The sequence below is a fragment of the Rhinopithecus roxellana genome, chromosome 9 (assembly GCF_007565055.1).
Source record: "Rhinopithecus roxellana isolate Shanxi Qingling chromosome 9, ASM756505v1, whole genome shotgun sequence".
In the NCBI taxonomy this organism is placed as follows: Eukaryota; Metazoa; Chordata; class Mammalia; order Primates; family Cercopithecidae; genus Rhinopithecus; species Rhinopithecus roxellana.
Window position 1 is genome coordinate 128947805 of NC_044557.1, and position 21144 is coordinate 128968948.

At 41.6% G+C, this 21144-nt stretch overlaps 2 protein-coding genes across 5 annotated transcripts in view; one reads left to right on the forward strand and one right to left on the reverse strand.

Moving 5' to 3' along the window:
* The window catches only part of MCPH1 (microcephalin 1), a 240709-nt gene that overhangs the window by 83250 nt on the left and 136315 nt on the right, over positions 1 to 21144 (reverse strand). The window lies entirely within an intron of this gene.
* ANGPT2 (angiopoietin 2) overlaps positions 1208 to 21144 on the forward strand; it is a 60607-nt gene continuing 40670 nt past the window's right edge. For all 3 annotated transcript variants that reach the window (XM_010381380.2, XM_010381381.2, XM_010381382.2), the window contains exon 1: positions 1208 to 2087. In XM_010381380.2, coding sequence (XP_010379682.1) covers positions 1755 to 2087 — 333 coding nt within the window. In that variant the 5' untranslated portion in view covers positions 1208 to 1754. The remainder of the gene's footprint in view (positions 2088 to 21144) is intronic.

Genomic DNA, 21144 nt, shown 5'->3' on the forward strand with positions numbered 1-21144 from the left:
AAAGGCTGTCTTTCGGTTAGAGCTTAGTGAAAAATAAAGATCTTTTATGGGTAGATGTGGTCTGTTAAGTCAGTGTACCAGGTATTCAGCGCTCACTGGGAATAATAAAACTTGTACCTTGAGAGATAAACAAACCACAGCAAAGGCAGGGGGCTTTTTCCCTATGTACACTTGGGCTGGTGAGTCAACATATTATTAATCTCTGAAGTATTAAGTTTTAGTTGTTAAAGGAACTGACTCGTAGGATTTACAGAGCCATAGGATTGAAGTTGAAAAATCCTGTGAGTGCACCCCTTGAATTGCTACAGATGAGGACATTAGAGCTTAATTAAAATAGGGAAGTGACTTGTCTGAGTCTAATACCAAGGGGGGCTAATGTAATTGATAATGTGTTACAAAATGCTGAGATGTCAACAAATCCTGACACAATAAAGAAGTTTGTGGGCTGGGCACGGTGGCTCACGCCTGCAATCCCAGCACTTTGGGAGCCCAGGGGCGAGTCGATCAAAAGGTCTGGAGTTTGAGACCAGCCTGACTGACATGGTGAAACCTCGTCTCTACTAAAAATATAAAAATTAGCCGGGCGTGGTGGCGTGCGCCTGTAATCCCAGCTGCTCAGGAGCCTGAGGCAAGAGAATCGCTTGAACCCGGGAGGCAGAGGTTGCAGTGAGCCAAAATCGCCCCACTGCACTCTAGCCTGGGCGACAGAGCGAGACTCCATCTCAAAAAACAAAAAACAAACAAACAAACAAAAAGTTTGTGTGCCTCTTTCTACACACACACTTAAATTCTAATTTCTCTATTGTAATGTAATGAACTTAATCAGTACAGTGCACTGTTAGTGTGAATATTCAAGTGGATTTTTTTTAAAGAATAAAGGTCAGAGCTCAGAAACTGATGTTTCTAACGTGACTTAATAACAGAAGATCTTCTTATCCAATTGTTTTGAAATGAAAATCTTTTCTAACTTGGCTAGGGTTTCAAGAATCAACTAATATCAATGAATCTATTTTTCCCTCTGAAAAGGCACGCGTTTACAGGAGCCAAACTTCTTCCTCTTTATTTGTAATAACAAAAATAAACCGAAGTCCTGACCTATTTGTAGTATTTTTATTCCTAAAGGAAAAAACAGGAACTTTCATTGTACTTTAACATTAAAGTTATTACCTCAGATATTTTGCCAGTTGAGCACGGCAAAATCAGTTTCAGACAAAAGAGATCAACTGCTCTCTCTAGGAAATACTTAATTGGGGTGGTGCCTAGGAAATGCCCACGGGTCCTGTGACAGATCGGTTTTTCCCAGAGGGTTTCTGCAGCATGGGTCCTGGTTGGACAGCAGGCATTCTGCTCTGATTTTTCCTGTTGCCTGGCTAGTGACCCCCTACAGGAAGATAACGGATAAGCCAGGAGGGCGGAGCAGCCCACTACACATGTCTGGCTGCTCTTATCAACTTATCATATAAGGAAAGGAAAGTGATTGATTCGGATACTGGCGCTGTAGGATCTGGGGAGAGAGGAACAAAGGACCGTGAAAGCTGCTCTGTAAAAGCTGACACAGCCCTCCCAAGTGAGCAGGACTGTTCTTCCCACTGCAATCTGACAGTTTACTGCATGCCTGGAGAGAACACAGCACTAAAAACCAAGTTTGCTACTGGAAAAAGAGGAAAGAGAAGACTTTCATTGACGGACCCAGCCATGGCAGCGTAGGAGCCCTGCGTTTTAGACGGCAGCAGCTTGGGACTCTGGACCTGTGTATGCCTTCAAGTTTGCTAAGCTGCTGGCTTATTACTGAAGAAAGAATGTGGCAGATTGTTTTCTTTACTCTGAGCTGTGATCTTGTCTTGGCCGCAGCCTATAACAACTTTCGGAAGAGCATGGACAGCATAGGAAAGAAGCAATATCAGGTCCAGCATGGGTCCTGCAGCTACACTTTCCTCCTGCCAGAGATGGACAACTGCCGCTCTTCCTCCAGCCCCTACGTGTCCAATGCTGTGCAGAGGGACGCGCCGCTAGAATACGATGACTCGGTGCAGAGGCTGCAAGTGCTGGAGAACATCATGGAAAACAACACTCAGTGGCTAATGAAGGTAGGAAAAAAATCCATCTGTCTTTGTGAACAATCCATGCTATTAAGATCAGCTTGGCAGCAGCTCAGGTTTTAACAACCGCCGCCCCCCCCCAAAAAAAGAAGAAGGATAAAGAGGATTAGAGCTGGAGAGCGGGTTGCTGGTACCCTCAAATGAAAGATCATTTCTTTTATTCTATCCCAGGGTGTGTGGGTAGTCCCCGGGGTGAAAATAATTATTTGGAAAGAATGCCAGAGTCAATACAGAAAATCTCTAAAGTTAGAAATCTCTACCAACAAGGTAGAGGAAATACACTTCTCTGCACAACTTGTGTGCCTTTTTGTTTGTTTACATCGTTTAAGCTCAGTAACACCCATCACCACGGAGGTTCTCAGCTGGTTGCAGGCAAGTGAGGGAAGGCTGTGAGCCACAGCAGCCCGCGAGCCAGGAAGACCGTGACAAGCATGCTGATGACCGAGGCATAACGGATGGAGTAAAGTGCTTTACCAATTTCCTGAATTTATTTACTAAAATAGGTTGTGACTCTCGGTAAACGAGAGGAAATTAAATAAAGCAGACCTTATGTTTCTCAGAATCTCAGGGCCCTACCGCTAAGGGCTTTTGCCGTCTGTAAACAGGGGCACATTTCCCAAGCGTCCCAAAGGTATTCAGCACTGCAGCCCCCGTCAGTTCCAGCAACCAGTGCGGCATGCGTCCCCACGTGGGATGGTTATGTTCAAGTCATGCCACGACAGGACGATGTGACAGTTCGTTCTTGGGGTGATTCCACTGTTTCACAGATGATCCCACTGTTTCCTAGACTTTTTATGGAGATGTAACCAAAATAGGATATTGAAAGCTCTGTTTTTCTTTCACAAAAAATTTTTTTTACATGTAAACATGGGAGCTATTTATATAAAACCCAAAACGACCCTGGAATTTTCTTTATATGGACTGTATGTATTCTAAAGGAAGTTTAAACAAAATGCATAAATTAATTGTTAAGTAGCATGATGATGCCATTACATCACAATGTTAAAATGGCAGGGAATGTGATTATCTAAAGCTATATCAAGTCTTTTAAAAGTTGGTGAGCCTCATTTGACACGTTACCCTAGAAAAGCACAATTATTTTCTCACTCTTTCATTTCACCATAAGCCTTTTGTTAGGACACCTTATCTGAATCTCAGAACGGATTTTGGAGCCTAATCTGTGCTTCTCATTACCTCCCCTACCTTCAGAGAGGAAACAACTAAGTTATTATTTGAGTCATGAGCTTAAACGAATCAATGTGAATGAACGTTCCCAGCACCACTGGTTACTGTGTCAAGAGGAGTCATTTAAAACAACAAAAACTTACCAAAATGACCTATCAAATACAGATTTCAGGTAATATAAAACTCACTAGCAATGTCTTTTTAAGCTCCTGGCTAAGTGCTCCAGTAAGTTTCCCTCCTTTCCCAGTTCACTGAGGTGTGCTTTTAAACATCTTCTAAAATTCATAGCTGTGTAAATAATTATGCTAAGCTTAAAAAGTATGCAGCAACACATGTTGAAATATGTGGAAGGCAAACTATATCCTAAATATCTGCTTAACTTGAACTTCCTATTTCTTTGTAAATCGTCATGCTGATGTTTAATGACTTTCCCACATCTACCGTGGTTACAGAGTCACAGTGAGGGATGAAAGACACATTGCAGTAAATATTCTAATCTGCCCGACGGGCAAGTCATCTCCTAGAAGAAATGGCCAGGAAACATAAAAGACTGCTTTGCTAAATGCAAGGCTGCTAAATTGTATTTGCTTAATTAAGCCTACGTTAGGTATACCTGAAACTCCATAAGCAAAGCTCATATTTCTTTCTTAGGTAAACTACCCCTTCTGTTGGGTCTTTGAGATAAAGACAGAAAAAGACAAGGAATTCTATGTTAGGCGACCAAAATTTCTTCCTTTCCAGGTTCACTTAGTCAATATTTGAACAGCAGTATCACAATGGTATTTCAAAAGTCCGTCTTCAGCTGTCTAGCTAAATACCGTTTCACCAAGAATGACTTAATATTTATCTTTGCACGGGCTCCACACCTGTTCTCCCAGCCTGTCTCAGCGATGTGCACCTGAGAAAGGCAATTTGCACTCTCGCTTGGTTTACAGGCTTCTGGCTTGGGAATGAAAACAGAAAAGCAAAGATGAAACCCACTTAAAGTGATTAAATGTAACCTCTCTGTTTGTGTTTCTCCTGTGTTTTGTCACCTGTGATAATAAGCACTGATTTTCTCATGAGGAAGAAAATAATATAAAATGGAATGATAGATAAGCCACACAGCTAAAGGGTCATCATTACAACCTAACACCCACTGATTTGATTAGCAAAGAAAGCAGCAGCACAATTCTGTGTTTTTCATGGTTTTACATATTTTCTTTTGAGCTATTTTTTGAAAAAAAAAAAAAAAAAAATGTTTCCATATCTCCTTTCTCTCCTGGATCAGCACTAAAAATGAAAGATTGAAAAACAACCCACTACAAAATCTGTACACTTTTAGGAAATTAAAACACTTGTCAGGAAGGAAATTAAGACCAAGTTTCTGGTTCATTTTAGGGCAAATAAATAGTAGTTCAACCTCTGAGTGGTCAGCATAGCCTAGGGAGCTTCGACTAAGAAAGCAGGTTTCACATCATCAAAAGGTCCCACGCTGCCCCTTTTATCTGTCCGGCAAAGGAAGTGTCAGGCTTCTGAATGAACTCAGAGGAATATGAATGGAACAATACAGGACAGCTCACTCGCTGGGTAGTAGTTAAACAAGGATAAGATAAATTCATGATCGCTAGCACATGAAACACACTCCAATGGACCAAAGACTACTCATGCTATGTCTCTCTTGCTAATCCTGCAACTAGTCTGAACCTCTGCCCTGGTGATATTAAACACACTTTATAAAAACTCACAAATAATTTAGCAAAACAGATTGTATTTTGTTAGAAGACCAAAGGGATTTGTTTTTCCTGATAAGAGGAAATATGGAAAGGAAATAACTATTTCACACTGATGAGTGCCTCATACCTATAAACAACTGCAAAGTCTATGAACACTTTAAAACAGAATGATTTGAAAAATAAACTTGATGCCTACTATGGATGCAAACATTTCCTCTGCCATCTTTTTTGTTTGTTTGTTTGTTTTCTAAATGACACAAGAACAGGCTGGAAACTGTAAATGTGAATTGCAATCCTTTTCTTTCTTTAAAAGTAATAACAGTGTATCTTTTTAATAAGATGTGATAGCTACTACTCATGAATCAATGCATAGGAAACCATGCAGTTATGCTCTTCAAACATAGCTGCTGTCACTGGGAGAAACGGATGGTGAGAGGCTCGTAGAGGAACCCAGCCTACCAGCCCCACCCTGCCCTTGCTAGGGACTGTGTGTGCGTGTGTGCGTGTGTGTGTGTTGTCGTGTGTGGCTACAAAACACTCATTAGCTGTATATTAAAACAACAACAATAAAACCCAGGGCTTGGTTCATTAGAGGAAAGAAAAAAAATCCCATCCCATTCACAGCCTCTGGTCTCTTGTGGTAGCAGAGGACAAGAACCATTACTGTATCCGCTGGCTACATCCTGAGTGGTGAAATATGATTGTGCTCAGTGGTAGTATTAGTATATAGTAAGGAATGCAGTAAGGAATGTAGAAGAGACAGTTTCACTATGGTAGGGGAAGTGCAATATATTTAATTTTAGAAAATACAAATATAGTTTACTATATCTCTTATGCAATATGTATATGTGTAGTGCAATATGTGCCTCTACAGTATATAAAATATATAAAATATAATACATGTTTACTCTATGTGGATTATATATTATACATATATCATTGTTTTCTGTGGTCAAGTAGTCTTTGTTGACTATATGGTGTTGTCTGAGATACTGGATTAACTAGTCAGATATACTATTTGCTTGCAGAGTCTAGAACTAGGAAATGGATTTCCATAATCTTGCCTTCTACTGAGACACTAGATAATCCATATAGTCTCAATACTGAAGTCTGAAATTTTTCTGATTTTAATCAATTTGGCTCTTTACAGTTGTCAAACAGGTTGTAATCCATAAGTGTATCTGTAATCCACAAGTGTACACGGAACTTGAGAAGGATAATCGTCTTATCAGTGGTGATCAGATGCTCAGGATGGTCCATGGTGCTTATTTTAATCCATAAAATAACTGAAATTTTGTATATTTAAAATGGAAAAACAAGAGTTCAAATCAACTCTACCATCATGGGAGTAATTTAAAAAATAAAACAAAAATATTATGAAAGTAAGATATGGGCAAGGTAAAAAAACATGTCAGGCTATTGAAATGGTGGAAATAGGAAGCAGATTCTCCTTCCCCAGTCTTCCATCCTTTCTTAGAGACTAGCACTCAGAGATTTCTTTTACCAGCCCTTTATTTAAAATGCCAAATTTAATATCAAATGTACAGCTTTCCTTCTTTTTAAAACACGCACAGTGGCATTGTAGCATAATCAGGATCTTTCCTGGCCCACAAATGACATGACAAGAGGTTGGAAGGAAGATTGTATTTAGGAACAAAGAGCAACATTTGAAAGACTGAGGTAAAGGAATAAAGGTGGGGGGGGGGGGGCAGGGGCAGGAGAGACAGAGACACCACCTGTGAGGGAGTCAGTCAAGATGAGGAAGAGAGGGAGGATGTGGCACAACTGTTTTGACAGGGAAGAAAGGAGGTGGTTTATATCTTTCCATATCTGGCCACAAAATGACAGCAGGGCCTGGACAGCTTTGTGGATTTCCTGAGTTGAGATCAAGAGGATGCATACAATGAATCATGAACACGGACAGACTGTTTTCCAATTAGCTGTTCACAATTTGCAGGATGTTTACGGTACTTAATGGCAAGTCAGCAGGCAAACCATTCTCTCTCTCTCCCCGTATATATGTATGTGTGTGTCTGTGTGTGTATACACATACACATATCATATTAAATATATAAAATATATATTTGTTCTATAGGATAGTCCTGTAAGATTGGCTTCATTTGGCAACTGATACGGTCGACTCTAATTAAACAGGGCCCATCTAGACAGCCAATACCTATTCTCTTTTCACTATAGCCTCCTTGGGCTTGAAGGAACCTAACAATGAGAATTTTCTCCTAAATTATTCTAGAATTATTCTGATATAAAGACAGCCACTCAACTTTGCAGCCGCACCATTCATCACTAAGGTAGCAATCCTAACAGGGTAGCTCTGAATCACCTTAAAGCACTGTCCACACCTCACCTCATTTTGCCCCGGGAATATCTCTAGCACGCAAGTATGGTAGGTATGGCGGATGCGAACCTGTATATTTTTTTAAGTCCCTTATAAACACGGGGCATGCTAACACCAGTGCCCTCTGCAGTTTAGCTGCCTTGTATGGATTGCCCAGCGGTAAAGTAAATACGGGAAAGCACGCATATCCCCTCCTCTGACAAAAGCAGAATTTTCCGTGGGGCTGGGAAGACTGCAGAAAACTGCTGAGAGGAGTGTGAATGAATACGAATTTGGGCAGAAGTACATTATTTCCCAGTTCATTCGCGTAAGTGAGTGAACACCCCACAACCCCACCCACCCCTCCCAGGCGGGTTTCAAGTTCGGGGCAGGAGCCATGAAAGTTTATTTATTTGTTCAAAAAATATTTATCGAGGACCTACACGTGTCCAGGCAGTGTTGGTTCTAGGTGCCTGGAAGAAGTCAGAGGGGGAAGAAAATGCCTCAAGCCAGGCACAGTGGCTCACACCTGTAATCCTAGAGCTTTGAGAGGGCGAGAAGGGAGGACACGTTGAGGCCAGGAGTTCAAGACCAGCCTGGTCCACACAGTGAGACCCCATCTCTACCATGGCACGCAGCTGTGGTTCCAGCTACTTGGGAAGCTGAGGTGGGAGGACTGCCTGAGCCCAGGAAGTCAAGGTTGCAGTGAACTACGATGGGGCCATTGCACAGCAGCCTGGGCAACAGAGTGAGGCCCTGTCTCTTAAAAAAAAAAAAAAAAACGGCCGGGCGCGGTGGCTCAAGCCTGTAATCCCAGCACTTTGGGAGGCCAAGATGGGCGGATCACTAGGTCAGGAGATCGAGACCATACTGGCTAACACGGTGAAACCCCGTCTCTACTAAAAAATACAAAAAACTAGCCGGGCGAGGTGGCGGGGGTCTGTAGTCCCAGCTACTCGGGAGGCTGAGGCAGGAGAATGGCGTAAACCCGGGAGGCGGAGCTTGCAGTGAGCTGAGATTGCGCCACTGCACTCCAGCCCGGGCGACAGAGCGAGACCCCGTATCAAAAAAAAAAAAAAAAAAAAAAAAAAAGACAATGCCTATGCTTTGGTCAGAAAGTGTAGTGTAGCAGCAGCTGGTATGTGCTGCACAGAAGGGTAAATGAATGAAATGAGAAATTAAACACAGCGCAAAGGGAGTCAGGCATGGGAGGGACTGTGGGGTGGGGATGATGTTAAGTCCTTGGTCACCACATGGAAACCCTTTTATAAAAGGAAAATCAATTAGAACTATTTCTGAACGGTTGCCATTCCTATTACCTAAGTAATATATGGATATTGCAAAAAATGGAGAATACACAAAGACTGACAAAAAGTAAATATTAGGTATAATTATATGATTCTGAAATAATCATTCTTAATATTTAATGCCTATATGTAAACACTGTATATGCTGTACTTATTATATAGTACTTATTTTAAATTACCTCTTCAATAATTTGTTTTTATTAAAAATAAAAAATAGGCCGGGCGCGGTGGCTCAAGCCTGTAATCCCAGCACTTTGGGAGGCCGAGACGGGCGGATCACGAGGTCAGGAGATCGAGACCATCCTGGCTAACCCGGTGAAACCCCGTCTCTACTAAAAAATACAAAAACTAGCCGGGCGAGGTGGCGGGCGCCTGTGGTCCCAGCTACTCGGGAGGCTGAGGCAGGAGAAGGGCATAAACCCGGGAGGCGGAGCTTGCAGTGAGCTGAGATCCGGCCACTGTACTCCAGCCTGGGCGACAGAGCGAGACTCTGTCTCAAAAAAAAAAAAAAAAAATAAATAAATAAAATAAATAAATAAAAAATAAAAAAATGAGCCTGAGAAGTTAAGTAACTGGTTGACACCCCTGGTTAGTCTTGGCAGCAATTTCACCCACTGGGACTCCGATCTTTAGATGAGTGCGGGGCACTCCTAGGCCAGCATCAGGACCTGAAATACCAAGTTCCCGCAGAAGACTTGACAGATTCCTTCCGATTGCTGAGAGCACAGCTTTGTTCTCACCCCTAGATAGGTGAGACGCCAGCCCTTCTATGTGAGGATGGTGCTGAAGTTGCTAAGAAAACAAGCAAAAACAAGCAACCGGGAATATCCTGTTTGTAAAGGAATGATAAGAAATTCCACCTTGTAATAGAATTGGTGCAACTGGTTTAATTGGTAAAACTATTTAATAGTTCAGAAGACTAAAAACAAATTTATGCGGCCGGGTGCGGTGGCTCATGCCTGTAATTCCAGCACTTTGGGAGGCTGAAGCAGGTGGATCGCTTGAGCTCAGGAGTTTAAAAACCAGCCTGGCCAACATGATGAAACCCCGTCTCTACCAAAAAATACAAAAATAACCCAGGCGTGGTGGTACACGCCTGTAGTCCCAGCTACTCAGGAGGGTGAGGTGGGAAGATCATTTGAACTGAGAAGGTGGAGGCTGCAGTGAGCCAGGATGGCACTATTGTTCTCCAGCCTGGGTGACACAGTGAGATCCTATCTCAAAAAAAAAAAAAAAAAAAAAAGGATAAACCTGCCCCGCCCACCCCCCCACCCCCCCGCACAAGTTGTTATAAACAAGAAGAAGTATACATGGATATTCTTACAAACCATACATCTAGTTACAGCCCTGTTCTGGAAGTTGACAGGGTGAAATGCTGGATTTCACAGTACACCACTTGAAAGGAAGGCCAATGAAATTCAGTCTCAGGGAAGTTCCATGTGGCCTTGCCTTCCCACTATTAGAGTTTAAAAACTATTTGAGTGTTATTGTCCATCTAACCTTCTACAGATGGGATCACCAAAAACGGCCTGGCACTTGCATTATGTTAATGCTTAAAAAGAAAATGATGTGAAGTTGAATGATTTGATGTAAATAAAAACAGTAAAAAAAAAAAAAAAAAAAAAAAATCATGGGCAGTGGTTTAGAATAACAGTTTGAACCATTTGTTGGGATTAAAATGACTGTTTTATGTGTGGTTTAAAAACAGGGAAAGGAACTCTGCCTACCACCGCCGGGACTGTAGGTCAGGTGTGCCAGCCAACTGTCTTTAATATTTTAATTAGATATTTCTCCATGAAATCACCTTTCTTTTCTGTCCTAATCCTTCCTTGCATCAGTTGACAAAAGATGTGAAACCTATTAAAAAAACTCCTGAGAACTGGACCTAATCCTTTTTACCAGAGCCCCTCCTGCAACCAGCTAAAACCTTTCTCTTTGCAATTCATCCAGAACCTCACTGAAACCCGTGGACTCTCCTGCTCCCCCGAGGGCTCCTTGATGGCAATTACTTTCTCCAAAATCAGACTGGTTCTCCCTCTGAGCGACCTTTCACATGTCTGTGAATTATCTTTGGAATCTTTGCATTAACCTGACAACTTACCACCACCAAATATTCACAGTTGATATTTAATATTTTAGTACTTTTAAAACCAACAACCAAATTAAAAATATACATTAAAAATTACCTGTCATTAAAAAATATGTAAATTTATAATTTTTATGGACAATGGAGCTTTTTAAAGAGATGAGATATTAAGATATAGATGTCTTGGGAAATGGATTATTTTATCATGGTGATGACATCTCATAGAGAAAGAATCATTTTCTGCGGCCTGATTAATTATACTCATAATTGGCTTTTGGGGGAGAGAACAGGAACAAAGTCTTAAAAAGAAGCAAGCAGCTAGCCTTTCCGTTGTTTTTTTTTTCCTCTCTTTTTAAAATCCAGCTCTTGTAGGATCTATTTCTCAATTTTGTCACATTTAGTCCAGACCAACTAGGCATTTGTCACACTTACTCCCATGTTAACACTCTTGTTGACTGGAGGTGGACTGTCCAGGTGGCTTAATCTGGGGATAAGACTCCTATTAATCTAATACGGGTCTTATCACAAGGCTACTAGATACCACCCACATCTCCCTGTCTGAAGTACTCAGTATTTCAGAAAATACATTAGCACCTTCATTATGACTGTTCTGGCAAATTTCAGGGATGAAGGTTAAACCTGAGTTGTGGGCTTGTCTCTGTATGTCACGAACACACGGAAGATTTCTATTTTGTCTGCCCAACGCATATCTTGGTAGTTATATTCAACAGCCAAAGGGGAAAATACGCCATGAAGTTGTCTTATGTGTAAATCCACAGCCAGGCCCATCCCCGGTATGGGTGGCTGAATCACGTGGGACTTTATAAGGACCGTCTGACGTTCGCTTTTCTGTTCAAGAAGTGCCAAAAACGAATGGGGAAACTGCCAGTTCCCCTCTGCCTGAGACGCCTTGGAGGTCCCAAGACCACCAACCAGAAAGAAAAAGGGAGAGGTAAAAAAAAAAAAAAAAAAAAAAAAAAAAAGGAAAAAAAATGAGACCATTTCAGGGATTTTGTTTCTGGCCCAAGCCAGCCTCAGGAATTTAGCCAAACTACAGCAAAGGGATATGTTCGTGTTCTCCTGTAGTTTGAATAAAGGCATTCTATACCAAAAGAAGAAGTATCTTGGACATGATCAGATTCAAGAAAATCTAATTTAAAAAAAAATGTTGACGTGTGAAGTTGACGCCATTACCATTAGACCAGCATGCCTCTGAAGTTATTCTCGGGGGTGCTGGTGTACTTTTAACTATATAACCATCAGAAGACCCTAGTGAGGGCTGGCTAGGTTTACTGGTGCAATCTGAAACTACAGAATAACATTTGGTTGTTGTTGCTTTACTTGTTCCTTTTTATATGTACTAAATGATTTTTTAAAAGACAATTTTTTTAGAGCAGTTTTAGATTCACAGCAACATTGAGAGAAAAGTACAGAGAGTTCCGACATCCCCCCTCCGTAGCACACACACAGTCACCTCCCCTATGATCCACATCCTGCACCAGAGTGGTGCTTTTGTTAAAACTGATGAATCTACATTGACACATCATTATCACCCAGAGCCCGCAGTTGACATCTGGTGCTGTACATTCTGTGGGTTTGGACAAATGTATGAAGCCATGGATCCACCACTGAAGAATCACACAGAGCAGCGTCACTGCCCTCAGAGTCCTCTGTGCTCTGCCTGCACAGCCTTTCTTCCCCTTAACCCCTGGAAACCCCTGATCCTTTTACTATCTTCCGTTTTCCCTTTTCCAGAAGGTCATAGAGTTGGAATCATAAAACATATAGGCTTTTCAGATTGGCTTCTTTCACTTAATAAGTGACTTTAAAAAAAAAAACAAAAAAGGAATCACTGTAGAATGATTGTTTAGTGATCTCTTGCCTTAATTAACTGGCCAAAACAATCACTGTGTATCTTCAGAAACGGTACCAGTTTTGTTACCTTTATCAGTGAACTTGTAGGATTATTATGTGTTTCAAATAAGATGATGGATAGCAAAGGGTGTTGGAAACTGTATGATGCTACACAATTGCAGGAACTATAATTAGAATGAATTTTAACAGGAACACCAGAAAGACACTTATCAAGATCTATACTACATCTCACATTAGTTAAAGGTTCTAATTCCAGTCACTCTCATTGGGTTAAATGACCTAACTTCTATACCTCCAAGTTATATACCTCAAAGCACATGTTTACTCTGAAAGATAATGAATTCCTTTTCAACACTGAAAAGGACCATCGTAAGTGTTTGTGTAAAATGTCTGTATTCTGCATATCGCATGAATGCCTTTGTGGAAACTGCTCCAGTACTGTCCATTGGGCAACACACCGCTGTGAATGCGTTGATCTGGCCACATTCCATCATCACATGTCATTCATCCCTTCAGGTTCAGTGTGTGTCGTAAGCAATGCTGCTTCTGCATGTTGTTTCTATGGCAGAAGAAGGCAGGAACTAAATGATTATTATGATATAGCCCCAAACTACCTTCTAAGCAGGCATTTTGGGGTTAAGCAGTCAAGCCACATATCTTAATAGAAAAGATTCAGAATTTCTAAGAGGTACCATTTCCTCTGATTTTCTTTGGGTTCCTGACAGCATTTTCTCTGCCATAATTTCTGGAATCAACAGATGATATCAATTCTTGGTCATCTACTGGATAATTACAAACATTAGTCTGAAGATAGTTGAAGGATTAGTTTTATTAGACTGTGTAGTCTTTGGAATCTCAAAAAATTATTACATACAGATGTAGCTTAAAAATTCCCTAAACAAACTGGTCTTAATGGGAAATGTTGGTGTAAAAATGCTGCCTGAGAAAGTACATTATTGTATTTTGCTGAATAACATAAAACCATCAAATTCCAACCACAAGCTAATTATCTATGCTTAACATTTGACATATATGAAATTCCTTATTTTTTTAACTATTAAGGAATAGGTTCTTAAATTTCCTTAAACTTTTCCAACTTTAATATAAAAAATTGTTAATGACAGGAATTCCTGACCTGAATCATTTTTAACTTAACTGTACCAGTGACCTGTTCTTAACAGTGTTGATGATTGGGACAAAAATGTTATGAGTTAAAAAATTAAGACTAATCAGAACACCAGCCCCTCAAATAACAACTGGTTATTTTGTGATGTGAAATTGTGCATATTTTTCAAATACAGCATGGCTCCCTTCTGGGTAATAACAAACACAATAAATCCATACATGCTTTTACCTTTAATTGGACAACTTTTACTACATATAATTTGTTTATGGTTACATAATTGGCCTGTCCCGTGCCATGAAGACGTCATAGCTGCCATACATGGAATTAATTGATGGCACACTACTCTGCCTTTCCCCTTCTTCACCCCCAAATACCGCTGCCACTAAAATAAACAGTCTCTGCATGAGAAAGAAGAAAAAAATCACGAATAAGCAGACCTCTCAGCTTAACTAGGACCTTTTCTCTATCTAGCTCAATTTTAAGTGATGTAAAATCCTAAGTCAGTATCAGCAGAGATGGTCAGCTTTGAGTCAGGGGCCCAGGAGCCGTGGAAGGTAAGCACCTGAGGAAATCCCTTACCTAACACACTTGCCCCTTCTCAAAACAAGGGCCCTGGAGCGCCTTCACTTGCTTGTTTCAGAAGTCTACAGGGTTCTCGCAGAAAGGGCGCTGTTTATTAGGACAACAGTCAGAGAAGGTCAAAACAGAGAGAGGCACTCCTTCTCCTTGGGCTCCTTGGGCTGTGATTGTGAAATGACAGTGGTGACCACGCTGCTGACCATCACTGTGGTGGCATTTATCAGGTGCACGCCATGTGGCTACATCGTCTCACTCAATTTCACAACAGCTTGTCCTATATGGGTAAGAAGCTCGAGCTCTGAGAGGTATCAGAATGTACATAGGCCGCAAAACTCTGATAAAATTTCTTCCTTTCAGAGCCTCTTACAATAAAACAGATTTTAAAAAGATTTCAATATAAAATCCACACCCCCTCGTGTGTGGGTCAGGAGGGACAACAGACTTCACCGCCAACGCCCGCCACCCTACACAGCCCACAGCTGTCACACCAGAAGCACACCCCTCACCCCAAGTGGGAACAGATGTGGAAAATCTGGGAAACGGTGAGCAGAACAATTTTGGCACATACTTTTGTTTCTGCTTCACCCCGGAGGAGAGGTGAGGAGGTGCTGGATGCTGAGTGGCTGGCTTGGTGCCAGGGCAACAAGTGGCTGCAGAGCCGGGGTCACTGCACGTGTCTGGGTGCAGCCCTGCAGTTGGGGGTGTGTGCAACCACCCCACGCCACACTGCTTCACTCCCAGGACCCACATACACAGGGAGAGGCAGAGCCCCCGGGGATTCAGCTTCCACATGGCTGTGGCCTGAGCTGGGCATCAGTGATGCTGCCACCCTTCGCAGCCACCTAGCGGCAGCCAGTGAGAAGAATCTGGAGATGGAGTGGCAGCTTGGAGAGGCTTTCCAGATGGGGAGGGATTCATGAAGAGGCACGATAGTTGGTGTAAAATTGAAGTGTAATTCTTTTGAAGACGGCGTTGTAGAAATAAAGGGTGGGCAAAATCAGTGCTGATAGCAGGCACAGCTTCCATTCACAGCACACCCCCATCCCCGAGTGATCACCTGGGCAAGGCCAACCCCAACCTTTTCATGGATCTAGATGCTGGCATGGCTGTAGCTCAGACTCGAGCCCTGCTGTCTCTGTTTTAGGGAATCTAGTTTTTTTTTTTTTTTTTTTTAGATATAACTTACATAGAATAAAATTCACAAATCTTGAGTGTACAACTTGGTAAATTTTTATACCTGTGCGTACCTGGGCAATGACCACCCAGCTCAAGATATAGAGGACTTCCTGCCCTGCACTTGGCTCCCCCATGCCCCTTCTCATCCATATCTGTGCGCACCTGTGTGATAACCACCCAGCTCAAGATACAGAAGGCTTCCCGCCCTGCACGCGGCTTCCTCAGGTCCCTCCTCATCAATATCCCCCTCTTCTCAAGGCCAATCCCAACTCTGTGCTGTCAGCCACCATGGGTTAATTTTGCTAAGTTGTATATGAATTTGTATAAATTTGCTAAGTTGTATATGAATGTCATATAATTGGAACAATCAGTGCATACTCCTTTTTGCTCTCTTTTATCTGTGATGCATCCATGCTGTTGTGCATGTTAAAGTTTGTTCTTTTCCGTCACTGTGCAGTGTTTTGCTGTATAACACAATTTACATATCCATGGTACTGCTGTAGATTGACATTTGTGTTCTTTTATGGAAGTCAACACTTCAACACTTAACTGTACAAACCCATGTATCATTTTTCTTGTACTGTTATCTCTGAAATCTGTGGAGCTGGACTGACTTAAAGCTGCTTTGACTGAGTTCCAAGACTAACCTGCCTTCTAATGAAATCCACTCTTCAGAAAATATGTTGCGTGGTCTTAGTGCTTATTCCGTGGTGCCCAGAACCAACTTTTGAGGATTAAATTGATTCATTAAGTACTGGTCAAACATAATTCTCCCCAGGTTATAATCAGAGGTTAACAAGGAGGTACTGAAATACAACAGACAGGTAAAAAGCGATGAAACTTTATCAACAGCCAGTGGAAAAGAGGGTAGGAATAAAAGGAAGGACCCAAGTGCCTATCTGCTGCTCACTCTGGTTTTCAAACCTTCCCTTCCTCCCTGATAGCACCTTATTTTTCCAGCATCATCAGAGAGAGATGCTTGTTATACACAGCAATTTTCCCAATGAGAGCTTTCTTCTGTGAGCACGAGGGCCTTTCTTCCTTTTTTTCAAATCTTTCTTTTTTTTTTTTTTTTTGAGACAGAGTGTTGCTCTGTCGCCCAGGCTGGAGTGCAGTGGCCGGATCTCAGCTCACTGCAAGCTCCGTCTCTCAGGTTTACGCCATTCTCCTGCCTCAGCCTCCCGAGTAGCCGGGACTACAGGTGCCCGCCATCTCGCCCGGCTAGTTTTTTGGTATTTTTTAGTAGAGACGGGGTTTCACTGGGTTAGCCTGGATGGTCTCAATCTCCTGACCTCGTGATCCACCCGTCTCGGCCTCCCAAAGTGCTGGGATTACAGGCTTGAGCCACCACGCCCAGCCTCAAATCTTTCTAAATTGCATTAAGCTTCACCTTGTATGACTTATGGCCATCATTATAAAAATCCATGAGGTGTACTTTCTGTACCTTGGCTCATCAGCCTGCCTTGCATGTTTGGCTGGTGTGATCTTTCCTCTTGAGCGCATACTAGGACCACCGATATGCAAGTAAGCTGCAATGAAAACCCCAGCATTTTCCTCGAGCTGGCCAGAGGAGGGCTAGTGACCACTGGGGATAATGATTGAGATGAGGATCCAAATCCCAATTCTGAATTTAACACTGCTATTTTCGGGAAATTTCTTAGGCTAGCATGGACTTGTCCGTGAAAGGCATCACAGTGGCAGGGGACCAACAGCTGGGAAGTCAGGCACGAGTAGAGTACTGTCAGGTCTACACACACCACCTGAAAATGCTGGGGTGCAGGAAAGGCATTTTGGACAAAGCCTTCACGTAGGCTCTAACTTTGGCCTCCTAAAGTCAAAGTGTGCCTCAAGCCACTTGAGGAGAGGGCCAAGATTCCAGTGGAACCAACTACTCATAATTCGAATTCCAAAGAGCAGCCAAAACTCCAATGTAGGTTCTTCCGCTGTGGGGCATTCAATAAAGACGCTAAACCCCAAAGCTTAAGCTGGCACTTGGATCACTTCAATTTGAAACTAAACTTCTACAACTGAGGGAAGCTCTCAAGAATTCACTACCACTGATAAAATTAAACTGGCTTGTAGGAGTCATAACCCAAACTAGAGAAGTAACCACAGTGAGTTTTGGTTAAAAAAAAAAAAAAATGGGGGTAAGATGACTCACTGAAACAAACAAACAAACCTAACGATAGGAAAACCTCTGCCGCGGCTCCCTTCTTCCGGTGCTCCCCGGCCCCACATTCCCACCGGCATGGGAGCTTTTGTTCCCACTGAGTGAGTCAGTGGAGATGGGAATCTCTAGTGACTTGTGTGAACCAGTGTTGCTGCAGCTCTGAGGAATGGCGCTGCTGTGCTGTGTGTCACACACCATCACTCAAAGGCACTCACTGTTTGATAGGAACATGTGCCCATCTACTGGTGAGGCAAGTGAGTCAGCCATTCTACGGTGGTCCAAAGTGCTGCTGTGGCTCTGTGCCCCTTTGATAAATAGAGAAATATCTCTTGAAATATTTTTTTTTCCTGCCGGTTGTTGAGTAAAAATTCAAGCATCCAGAAGAAAACGTCAATTCTGAATGGCATGCTTTTTATAACTCAGGGCAGCGGAGTGAAAGGGGAGAGGAATTTTCCACTAGCTTCCATTGCAAGAGACACGCATGCAAGGCAGGAGGGTTAGAAAGAGGGGGTGGGTCTCCAGAACTGAAACTCATGATGGGAAAATGATTCAAGTCCCTGTACTTTTACCACAAGCATTTGGAGACTCACACTGAAAGTTTACTTCCCAAATTGCTATGGTGTTCAAGTAAATTTGGCTTTTCTGTATAGTCTAATGTTATAAAACTAGTTCATCTTAGAGCAAGTGAGGATGGCAAGGAGGCCAACTATAAACTACAAGCAGAAATGGACCCCATGAGTTTTGTAAAACTGGCACCAATCTACACTTCCAAAAACGCATTAGTCTGAAGGCAACCATGGTACCCACGGAACATGTGCATGTTGATCTGAGAACGCTTCTTCCAAGGTACACGGTAGTTACAAATGAAAGAAGACAGGGCCAGCCAGCCAGCTTGCAAGGAACATGGCTGTTTTTCCTAGTGATTTCAGAAGTTAGGAAAACACGGAAGGATACATCTTAATGAAGGTCTTACACAATTTATTAGTTCTTTTTGACTTCCTAGTTTTCCGATAAACATATAAAATCGTAGAGATTACAATTAAAAGCAATACCTGGATTGGGGGAAGGGGAGGAAGAGGGTAGGTTGAGTTTATATCCTACCAAGTGCAAGGTTCTAAGCGAGACGTTCTCAAACGTTCTCAGCTCATGGCACCCTTGGTGATTCACTATTTTTTCTCTATTGATCTCTAGGCCAACAGAAATACCTAACAGTTGCTTTTATTAAGTGGTTAGTTCCAAGTAATTTAAGTATTTATGTCTTGACAATTTAGTAGCTATTTGAAATACCAATATACATATAAACTGAGTTTTAAGAAAAGATCATTTTCTTTCTTAAGTAACCCCAGTGACGTATGAATGGAATATATTTGCCAGTTAGGTACTGCCTGGCTTCTCATCCTTTGGAATCAGATTGGACACTGCCACCCGCATTTTACGCTCTATGCTAATTTTCCTGTAGTACTTGCTTTTCATAAAGAGCAACCACCAAAAACCTAGCTTTACAGAGGTACAAGCTGATACTGTTGAAACTGTGAGCTGCTTTGAGCTATGAATTCTTCCAGTGGCTGACAGACACTGAGTACTGCTGGGCTTCCCTTGAATATTCAGACTGTCTCCCTTACTCCAATTTGTTTGTTGCAAGGACCCAGGGTGCCTTGGCACACAGTTTGGGAACTGTGCTAACTCCTTTCACTTAATTTTCACACTAGCATAGCACAGTAGGTATTTATATACCTGTTTTATCAACCGGAAATGTGATGTTAGAAAGTATCGAGCCAGTAGTTCCTAAGGAACTGAACTGGGACTCATACCAGGTGTGTTTGATTCTCAAATCTGTACTGTAATGAAGAGTCTACAATGGCTTCCAATGTCACAAATATCACTCCTTCCCCAACTCAATTCAATATGAATAAAGTTATTTTATTCAGTTTTCTATACTATGGCTCAAAAGTCAGAAACACTTGCATTGGAGTAGTTCAAAGCAGAACTAAATTCAATCAATTTCACTTTTCTGAGAGTAATCTTGTATTTAGTCCAATGGGCAATGGGTAGAACTATTATTCATAGCACAAATCGTTTTCTTCCTATACTTGAAGCCACTGAACTCCAACAAAATCTAATACATGACTCAGACATTTATTTATTTATTATTTATTTTTAGACTAATGGGAACTGCATGAATTCTTTCTTGGTCTTCCAAGAGCAAATGCCTTTTATGCTTGATCCGGAAAGAATCGTGTTTTAGAATGTCAAATTACTAATATACCTAACTGAATACTTTTAACCCTCATCAGATGGCCAGAATGGTTTAATCCACAGTTCTCTGTAGACAGTTACTTTAAAATTACTTTTCCAAAGTTCATTTCGTTAGGCATTATTTAGGTACTCCCAGATGAAAACTGCAGAGACAAATAAAACCACCCATAGTAACTAGGGTCATAGTGTCACAACAAAACTTGTCAAACATTTCATTTTTAAACGTCTTTTAGTTTTTAAGAGAATTTTTGAGACATAAAACACAGAAAATGGATAAAGTATACTAACCTGAAATTTACAGCTTGATAACTTTTAAAATATGAATTCACTCATATAACTAGCACCAAGGTCAAGATCTAGGAAACATTTTCAGCGCTCCAGAAGGCTCCCTTGTGCCACTGCTCAGTTCACAGCCTCAAACTCCTCCCACCCGGAAGACATTATTCTGACTTCTATCATCACCTTTAGTAAGTTTGGTTCATTCTTGAGCTTCATGGAAATCGATCATCTAGTAAGCACTCTTAGGGTGTGGCTTCTGTTACCCAACACAATGCCTGTGATGGCATTCATTTGACAGCGATCTATTATGTTATTTGCTAAAATGGGACTGCAGAGCATGAGCACATCATACCAGTCTCCATGGAGCAACATTTAAAAATTGAAATAATAATTCTATTGTGAGAACAAAACTAGTGAGACTACTTACCACACAATCTGATGTTAGCAGGTTCAATCTGAAATCACATAATTGGCCTCAAAATATATTTTGAGTCTTCCTGATGTGGACAGTTCAACAGATGTTATAGATTCAAGTCAGGAGGTAAGGGAGGCTCTTTTATGGCAAAGTGTGACTCTAAATGCTGTATCTGTGTTTTTATCTTAATGAATTCCTGCCATTTTCTGTAAAATGTACTTTAGAATGAGGAATCCTATAGACATAAAACGTGGGTTTGCACTTCATTTTATGGCCAAGTTGTGCATATCGGTTCTCACTCAACCCTCTCCCCTCCAATACATGAGCGACACACCCTGAAACAAAAATTCGACAAACTTCCTCCGAAAATGACTTGGAAACGTCCCTAGAGCTGGTATTTTGTAAAAAGCAGTTTGACGTAACATATATTTTGTAGTAAAATACTCTCTTATTTTGGGTTAGGAGGTCTTGGAAGACATAATTACAAGTTCAATGATTTGCTCAAAGTCATAATCACCATTTGCAGTTCACAGTCTCTCTT